Raw genomic sequence first — 9,562 nt, forward strand, 5'->3', positions numbered from 1 at the left:
TTTCACAATTATCCAAGAAAATAAGAAACACTACAAGTTGACCTGCAGCTGAAAATTATAACCAATATGCATGTATAAGAGCCAGGTTAATACTGATACATGGTGCTGTTAATAAAACACAAACAGTCATACTAAACTTTATCATTATAAAGCAAAATAATACTAACAGTAAATAAAACAACTGTAACTCCTGAAATCCAATTCTAACAATCCCCCCTTTGACATGATTTAATCATGTTGATCAAACAAGTGAATTATCCTTCTCTGTTATAACAGGAAATGTATCATATACACTTTAATTTAATTTTTGGCCCCCAAGTAACCTTGTGAGGTTTCTCTGCTCTGTGATCTGTTTTGGTTTAGATCTTAGCTGGATTCAAAAGCATCAAGACCAGTTGCAACGCTTCACTACAGCCTCCTTTCTGGATGGAATGTTAACCCACCTGAGGAAAGTGGATGTGCTGAGTTCAGCTGAGGAGATCAAAATCAAGGAAGCAGGCCGGCTGCAGGACCAGATTAACATGTTTCAAACTATAGCCACTGGCAAGGATTCTAAAGGCTCTGATGTCCTCCAGGGTTACATAGAGAGCTCAGATTCTCAGGTGGCCCAGCTCATCATAAACCATGGTAAGGGGCTTGAAAAGGGATTTGATTTCTGTGTTGGTTATTCTTCTAAAGGGTGAAGGAAAAATTGCCATCAAATAGTTTAGGCATCCAGGAGCTCCAGTGATCAAAAGGGTGATGGTTTGATTCCTGAATTTCATTAACAGCATGTCAAAGTATACATGACCAAGACACTGGGCCTCAAGCTGCTCCTTGAGACCCATTAAATACTGTCTTCAGTGTATAATTGCATGTGGGCAGTACATTGGAAAGCACTATGGCCCACTCTTGGGCTAAAAATGTTATGTAAATGCAATCAATTTCCTGCTTCTTATTAATCAAAATAAATAAATACATAAAAATAAACACACTGTCTATCTCTTTTTCTTCAGATAACATGGTGAAGGAGCACCAGGCGGTGCTGTTACAGCGATATGAGCAGTACAAAGACAGAGATTCAGTCAGCTGCCCCAAACTGAATATCTCCTCAAGAACCTTACTTCTGGTCGACGGACTTTCTGACCTCCAGCAAAAGGAACATGACCTGATGCAGGTGGGGGCAACTCGAGGAGGGAAAAGAAATCATCTCAGACAGCTGGGGCTGGCCAAACTTCTGGAGCCCTTGACCCGGGTCAGTTTGCCTCCCAGGGTTTCCCTCACAGTTGGGGTGGCTGGTATAGGTAAGACCACTTGGGTCCGACACTTCATCCGACAGTGGAGCCAAGGAGCTCTTTGTACAGATGTGAGCTTCGTCTTACCTTTTACCTTTTGTGAGCTGAACTCGCTAGAAAAACTTTCAGCTGAGAGGCTGGTGAAAATGGCTTTTCCTCATTTAACAGATCCTAGTCTAGTCTTGAACAGCTCCTGCAGGACACTGCTCATATTTGATGGTTTGGATGAATTCCGCTGCACTTTAAACTTCTCTGAGGCAGCACCCTGCAATGATCCAAAGAAAGAAGTGTCCATTGACGACTTAGTTACTAACATCATCCGAGGGAATCTGCTTCCTGATGTAGCAGTGTGGGTGACTTCCAGGCCAAGAGTAGCCTCGCTCATTCCTGGAGGACTGGTCGACAGGGTGACGGAGATCCCGGGATTCAGCCCGAAGGACATCCAAATCTTCCTGGACCACCACTTCCCAGAGAGGGATTTTGCCAGCAAAATATGGGCACACTTGGAATCCCATAAGATCTTAATGGTGATGTGTTACATTCCATGCATTTGCTGGATGGCAGCTGATACTCTAGTGTACAGCATGCAGAGTGGAAGACAGGAAAGCCTCCCAAAAACTTGTACTGAGCTTTACACCCACTTTTGTTGTATGAAGGCAGAAGTAGGTGAACCAAGAGGCAGGGAGCCTGTGAAAATGGAGCAGCTTCATGGGAGCAATCGTAAATTGCTGGGGAATCTTGGACGATTGGCATTTTATGGGCTCCTCAAACACAAGTACACTTTCAGTGAGCAGGACCTCAGGGCCTATGGGATAGATCTGCTCTTAGCTCAAAGCAGCCTTGGTGCTGGAGTCCTAATCTGCGAAGAGTCGCCCATATTCACAACATATCGATTCACTCATTTGACTCTGCAGGAGTTTCTTGCAGCAACTTTTTACCATGTCTCCGCCAAGCGGGCCATCTTTGACTTGTTCTCAGAAAGCACCATGTCCTGGCCCAAGATTGGTTTTCAGAACCACTTTAGAAGTGCAATTCAGCATTCACAGCAAGCTGAAGATGGCCACCTGGATGTATTTGTGCGCTTCCTGACAGGCCTGCTGTGCCCAGTGGCACAGAAACCTCTCAGTGGGCTTTTGGCCCTCGGAAAAGATGATGGCAATCAGAAGGGCTGGGCAGCAGGATTTTTACAAGGCCTCTTGGTCAGCGGGGGTCCCGTGGTGTCCCTGCGTGCAGTCAACCTGGCTTATTGTTTACAGGAGCTGCAACATACAGAACTGCTGCGAAGTGTAGAGGAGGATTTACGGCTTGGTAGCCTAGCAGGAAAATTAACACGGGCTCACTGTGTTGTGCTGGGCTACCTGCTGCATGTGTCTCCAGAGTGCAGCGAACAGACCAACCTGACAGGCTCTTTGAGCTACACCATAGTGAAATGTTTGCTCCCGCAGCTGCTGTACTGCAGCCATCTCAGGTCAGCTCTCCAAAGCATTGTCTGCCAGTAAACTAAATCTCAGGAGAAAGATTGCTGTGTGAAGGTCATGTTTTATCTGTTCAACAGGTTGGAGAATAATAACTTCAAAGATGATGTCATGGAATTGCTCGGAAGCCTCCTGAGTGCCAAAGACTGTCATATTCAGAAGATAAGGTGAGATAACGCTTACATTTCATCTCCTAAAGAAACATTTGAAGAACATTTTACAGTCTAATTGTACTGAATTAAAGTATGAAATGTACTGTATATGGATTTCAGCGACAGCAAATGCATATATATTTATATGTATATATAATATTTAGTACCATATAATTATAACCTCTTGTATTCACCTCCTCAGTCTGGCAGAGAATGCTATTAGCAACAAAGGTGCCAAAGCTTTGAGTCGAGCCCTTTTGGTGAACCGGACACTAACTTCTCTCAAGTGAGATCTCTTTGGTGACTTTGACATGCATGTATAACTTATTACTACTAAAAAGGGGGACACTCTTGAGGTCAAAACAGGCCATAACCTGTTATTTTTAAATGCTTTTATAGGGAATGAGATGTGAGGTGAGAGCAGGATGTGAAAATGATATGCACTGCAGCTTTAGTTTACTACAGTTTATCTTATATTTGTCTTCCTATTTCACAGGCACTTCCATTACTACATCAAAATTCATTTATGATTTTACATTACTATCATCTAACCATTTATTTCAAATTCAGTCTCCGTAACAACAACATCAGCTCTAAAGGTGCAAAGTTCCTGGCAGAAGCTCTGAAAATGAACCAAGTCCTGGTATCACTCAAGTGAGTGTCACTGCTATAGGCACAAAATGACAGTGTAACACTTTGAGATGGTGTTATTGCTCACTTTCCCTAACCGCTCATCAGCTTCCAGAACAACGCCATTGAGGAAGAAGGTGCTCAGGCCCTTGCAGAAGTACTGCAGTGCAACCGCAAACTGGTGTCTCTGAAGTGAGTTTTGTCTGTTTTCATTTGCATGTCCTATTTATAGTGCACATGTGTCAATGCTTATAGTGTGAACTAATAAGTAGATTTGTATTTAATGCATGTATTTGTTCAGTTTACGAAAGAATAAGATTGGAGCAGGAGGAGCCAAAAGGATTGCAGAGGCGCTGAAGACAAACCGCACTCTCACAGAACTGATGTAATCTTAAATTCATATATTCATTCATTATACTGGTACAGTTTTGCAAACATTTTTACATATTTAGCCCAGTAGATTAATGACTACCAACTGTTCATACTTTTCTATATTCTTTACTTGTTTGTATATTTTGTTTAGCAGTACAATAGCCCACTAATAGAGTCAGTGACTTAACTTTTTTCCTAATGTTCAAATAGTTTTGGTCTTGTTTGCAGTCTTTGTAGTAACCAGCTTGGGGACAGAGGAACAATTGCTCTGGCAGAGGCTTTGCCACACAACCACACTCTGCTCTCACTTCAGTCAGTACCTCTACATACTGTAGGCATGCATTATAGTACCTGTATTAGCCTCCACCTTCCATTCAAAATTCTACTGCTATTGCATTTTAATGTTAAAGTTTATTAGACTTTCAATCATGCTGTAAAATAATGACACAGTTTGCCTTGTAAATGATAAACTACGGTTGTGTTTACTGTAACTTTTTTTTTTTTTTTTGGCAGACTTCAGAGTAACACAATCAGTAACAGAGGGATGACAGCTTTAACAAAAGCACTTAGGCTGAACCATGGCCTTGTCTCCTTGAAGTGAGTATCAAACTTGAAGCTTTTCTTTACTTCACTAAAGAACTTTCCTGCTCTAACTCAAGACTAATGCCATTCAGGACTCGATCTGTCAACAAAATATCTGTAATCAAAGTTTGTGGCATAACACTTTGCATAAAACACCTGGGATCAGTTTGTGGAAAGTACTTTCTCTTGTTCTCTTGACCCAAGTTAGAGGTATAGAGTTAGATGAGAAGATTATAGACTTCTACGTCAGTCTGCTAACTATAGAGATCCTCAGTCCTTAGCTACCCTGTGTTTCGCTAGCTTCTGTAGCTCACTGCAAGCTCTCATTCACCATTTCTGTCATTGATTTTTTTTTTTTCAAAAAAGTCCTGGGAAGGACAAATTGGCATCCACTGCTACAGTGACTGTTACAAGTTGGAGCCTTCATGATTTTAGCAGTTAATCAACATTAATTCACTAGCGTGCAAATAATTTACAAACCATTCCACTAGGAAAACTGCTATGGAATTAACAGTACACTGGGACTTTACTCAGTACATGTTATATGTAAATAAATACTAGTCAAATACAATATGGTACTGTGTACTGAGATTCTTGGGAAAACTGCCATTCCTTATCTCTTTTCCACTTTTGTGTTTTTTTCTGTCTGGTTAGTTTAAGGGAGAACTCAATCGGGGTGGAGGGAGCAAAGAACATGGCCCACGCACTCTATGAGAACAACTCTCTACAGGACCTCGAGTGAGTCACCTCATTAATACAGTAGCTCTGTTTATTATAATGCCCCACAGAGGCATGGAAATATCTGACTGTTCAGTAAATGCCACTCCTGCAGGCTTAGATATGTCACTCAGGGTATGAAATCTGTGACTCTTAGAATACATGTGGTGACACTGACAACTTAACATTCACTACATTAATTGACTCCAGTTTTTATGATAATGTCTACAATAATTAAGCCTTTGACACTCAACTATAACATTGTTTCAGTGAGTATTCTGTCTGCTTTGTGTCTGTTTTTTCTGCTTTTGCCTACTTTTCATTTCATTCATTCCTTTTGATTAATTATCTATTGTGGATGTGTCTTTGTGTGTGTGTGTGTGTGTGTGTGTGTGTGTCCCAGTCTCACAGCCAACCTGCTGCATGATGAAGGGGTTCGAGCTATAGCTGGCGCAATCAAATGTAATCAAGGCCTCACGTCTTTGCAGTAAGTGAGGCTTCTATTGCAAATGCAAGGTCCTGAGAGTAGATCAATTGTCGCCAGCTTCTCTCACTTTGAAAAAGCCCCAAAGACTGTGAAGTACAGTGATATACATTGATACAAGAAAACAACAAATAAGTCAGAGTCCACTCAGTTAGGATCTTGATATGATATTAAAGTAAAAAAATTATAAGGTTTTTGTTAATTTCTGAAATATCTGTAAGAAACCACAGTAACACAGTATATAGAGGATGGCTATTTATTGCAATACACCAAAAATATAATATATAGATGGGTAGTTTATAATAATGTCACATATTTTATACTGTATGTTTTGTATATAAAATCTTGTCTGAAAATGAACTGATAACTACAGTTACCACATAAATGTAGTGGAATAAAAAGTGGGAAATTTACATTTGAAATGTGGAGCAGTAGTGGAAGAAATGTTTCTCACAATAGTACTAGTGGATTGAATGTGTTGTGACCCCTGCAGAAAGCTTAGTATTCCTCTCATAGTTGACCTTGTGTGCCTCTCTCTCTCATTTTAGTCTCCAGTGGAATTTCATCAAGTCTTCTGCCACTAAGGCTCTGGCCCAGGCCCTGCGCTCCAATGCCACAATGCAGCTCCTGGAGTAAGGCACATAGTTCAGACTTCTCCCATTGTCAGCCTCAGTCCTCAGTTCACTCACTTCTGTCCCACACGCTACAGTATTTTTTCTGATGAAAATGATCTCCTCTGAATGTAACACCTGCATTGTGCCATGGAGGTCTGCGTTGAGAGCAAATGACTAACTACAGGATTTAATTGAGAACTTTCAATTATATGGTTTAATTGTTATTTACAACTGTCATTGTGTCTATGTGTGTTTGCAGTCTACAGGAGAATGCTATTGGGAATGAAGGTGTCATTTCTCTTGCTGAAGCCCTGAAAACCAATGCGTCTCTTCGCACATTATGGTTAGCATAAAGCTGGATGCAATATCAATATACACTCATATTAAAGCTATGGTTGACCAAAAATCCTTCTACAGGTGTGACAATCTGTTGTTTTCTACTATTTTCCCAATATGCTCACTGTTCTGTGTGCTGTCTCTTTAGTCTCCAGGGGGTCTCCGCAGGCACAAGTGGTGCCATTGCCATGGCAGAGGCTCTCATGTCCAACCAAACCCTGCAAACACTGGAGTGAGTCCAAAATCATTCTTTTATTTGATATTAGCAATAGACAATATCACAATATATACTTGAATAGATGTGACTTTGTCATTTATCAGATTTTGTTTATACCACGGTAACTATCCCTTTAACAACTCAGTATTAAATAACTCAAGGTAGTATTTCCAATGAATCAGTGTGACTAGGTATTTAATTTGATGAATTAAAAAAAAAAAGCAACATTCTTGTCTGGTTAATTTAATTCAGTTTCTCAGTTCAATTCGTGCTATATATACAGTAGATACTCTTATCCAACCTTAGTCCAACAAAGTAGATTTTATTTTCGGCCCTTATATAAGCTTAACTGAAATTAAAACGCATTTTGATTTCTAGTTAGTTAGACAAGAATTAGGTAGGTAGGTAGGTAGGTAGGTACTTTATTTATCCCTCAATTGGGAAATTTCAGTGTTTCAGTAGCAATGGAGAACAAACAACATAACACCATGAGAAACAAAGACATTAGGCAAAAAAGAGTCAATAAAAGTTGTAGCTGAAAACAAGACAACCTACTAACAGATAAATAAAAAAATTATCATTGCATCATCTTTCAGGTTTTCAAAGAAGAGCAACAAAAGATACCTGCTATCAGAACAAGAGTTGGACTTCAACTCTTTGTGAAACATTTTTATTATGCAACGAGCACAAAGTGGTTCATTCTTGTTACACTAAAAAGAAATGCGATGTATTTAATATTTGCACATTTCTTATTATGTGTTTCAGTCTGCGTGGGAACACTGTAGGGATGGAGGGAGCCAAGGCTCTGGCTAATGCATTGAAAAGCAACAGAAGCCTCAAGTCACTGAAGTAAGGCTGGTTTGAACTTATGATTCTCCCTGTGAATCAAAACTTTTGTCACTGTCTTTTCTCAGGTTGGACGACAATGGCATTTCCAGTGACTGTATGATCTATTTCCCTACTCTGCCATTTTATTTGAAAAGAGATCTAGCAGAGATTGAACCCAAGTGAAAAAAATATTTCTCTTAACTTTTTAGATACCGTGTACCAAGAGATTTATCACTGATCATAAGGCAGAAACTCCCTGCTGGGAGAGTGGAATAGTGCATCTTTAATCTCCCCTTTAGCTGACTAATAATGACTGTTAGCCTGATTAATTGTAAGGTAGCTCATAGTGTACGTGTACCATATGTACTGGATTTCCTGTTTGTTTCTGGGAAAAGGTTCAACTAAATCCAGAACTCTCTGGAATTCTCAGGATTCTCTTTAGTCAGTTATCTCTGGACATTTGACTAAAGGAAAAGGTTATTTGTCTCTGTGTGCATCATCAGCCTGCAGGAGAACTCTCTGGGTATGGATGGAGCCATATTCATCGCCACAGCCTTGAAGGGAAACCACCAGCTGACATACATCAAGTGAGTTTTCCCTTCTACACTTCTCACATAAATATATATACTCTTGCCTCTATACTCTTTATTCTGTGTGTGTGTGTGTGTGTGTGTGTGTGTGTGTGTGTGTGTGTGTGTGTGTGTCTGTCTGTGTCTGTGTTTGCAGGATTTCAGGGATGACTACATGCTGTCGTCCTGCTCATATTAAAAACTTACCTCTGTTTCTGGTTTTCTGCAGTTTGCAGGGAAATGGCATTGGGGAATCTGGAGCAAAAGTCATATCTGATGCTATAAGAGCCAATGCTCCAGGATGTGTAGTGGACATCTGACCAAGGAAAGAACAGCTTTTACTGAAGGTCATATATGTTGCAAATAAATAACATTAGACTATGTTATTATACTGTCAGTAGATGTAAATGATGTAATTTAGTTAAATTTTAGATCTATACTGACACAGAAAATCGCTGTAACAGTCATTCTACTTATTCTATTTTTGGCAAGATATTTTTTTATTTATTATGACAATAAATGATTATATTTGTGTTAAAGAAGCAGTTGCCTTAAGAGATGTTTGAAGGATATGACTATAGAAAACTTAGAGCTGCAGCAATGAAGCTACATCCTTCCTTATTTGTCCTAATTACAATGTCATTCTATACATTTGCTTTATTTGCACAGTTGAATTTGTTGTATAGAAATAAAACAAAGAAAACTAATGTGTGCCATTCATATAGCAGTTTTGCTTCACCTGTTATTTTACAAGGACAAAGATCCACCACAACATGAATCTACAGCCCTGTCAGCGTACTGTGCAGACATTAGAAGATTCACAATGAAAGTGTCATGACCATTTTATTTCATGGGGACCAGACTGATCTCACAACATTTGATCTGCACCAGCTATATGATGTATTCTACTTGCCTATCACCTACGGTACAGCACATATTCTGCTAATTCACAAATAACCAAGTAGAATATACCTTTTTATTTACTCCAGCTCTTCTATACTTTAATCTTAATGGACCTTATTTGAACAAAATTTTGGCTACACAGCTGATTGAAAAAAATCTTAATGTTTGTGTTTGGTATTATGCAAACCTACATTTTGTCATAATGTTGGGGAGATTTAAATTAAATATCATGAAAAGAGGTACTGATAATTCCATGGCAACAAGCATCATTAGGTCTTGCAGCAAAGTAGATGACTTTGTGACCTATGTATACTGTCTTTGCTTGAGTTTTGCTGTTGAGAAAGCTACAGATAAAGAATTCAGGTCTTTACCAGAGTAGATACCACATATTCAGCAAAAATGGTAGCTT

General features: G+C 39.5%; 1 protein-coding gene across 1 annotated transcript in view; it reads left to right on the forward strand.

Moving 5' to 3' along the window:
- Positions 1-8,910, forward strand: part of nlrc3 (NLR family, CARD domain containing 3) — an 11,592-nt gene extending 2,682 nt beyond the window's left edge. Inside the window, exons 3-19 of the mRNA XM_020606091.1 lie at positions 364-627; positions 996-2,742; positions 2,830-2,916; positions 3,104-3,187; positions 3,472-3,555; positions 3,640-3,723; positions 3,833-3,916; positions 4,132-4,215; positions 4,417-4,500; positions 5,140-5,223; positions 5,606-5,689; positions 6,235-6,318; positions 6,560-6,643; positions 6,785-6,868; positions 7,619-7,702; positions 8,185-8,268; positions 8,480-8,910. Coding sequence (XP_020461747.1) covers positions 364-627; positions 996-2,742; positions 2,830-2,916; positions 3,104-3,187; positions 3,472-3,555; positions 3,640-3,723; positions 3,833-3,916; positions 4,132-4,215; positions 4,417-4,500; positions 5,140-5,223; positions 5,606-5,689; positions 6,235-6,318; positions 6,560-6,643; positions 6,785-6,868; positions 7,619-7,702; positions 8,185-8,268; positions 8,480-8,570 — 3,281 coding nt within the window. The 3' untranslated portion in view covers positions 8,571-8,910. The remainder of the gene's footprint in view (positions 1-363; positions 628-995; positions 2,743-2,829; positions 2,917-3,103; positions 3,188-3,471; positions 3,556-3,639; positions 3,724-3,832; positions 3,917-4,131; positions 4,216-4,416; positions 4,501-5,139; positions 5,224-5,605; positions 5,690-6,234; positions 6,319-6,559; positions 6,644-6,784; positions 6,869-7,618; positions 7,703-8,184; positions 8,269-8,479) is intronic.
- Positions 8,911-9,562: the final 652 nt, after the last annotated feature.

Source organism: Monopterus albus, unplaced genomic scaffold (assembly GCF_001952655.1).
Source record: "Monopterus albus unplaced genomic scaffold, M_albus_1.0 scaffold76.1, whole genome shotgun sequence".
In the NCBI taxonomy this organism is placed as follows: domain Eukaryota; kingdom Metazoa; phylum Chordata; class Actinopteri; order Synbranchiformes; family Synbranchidae; genus Monopterus; species Monopterus albus.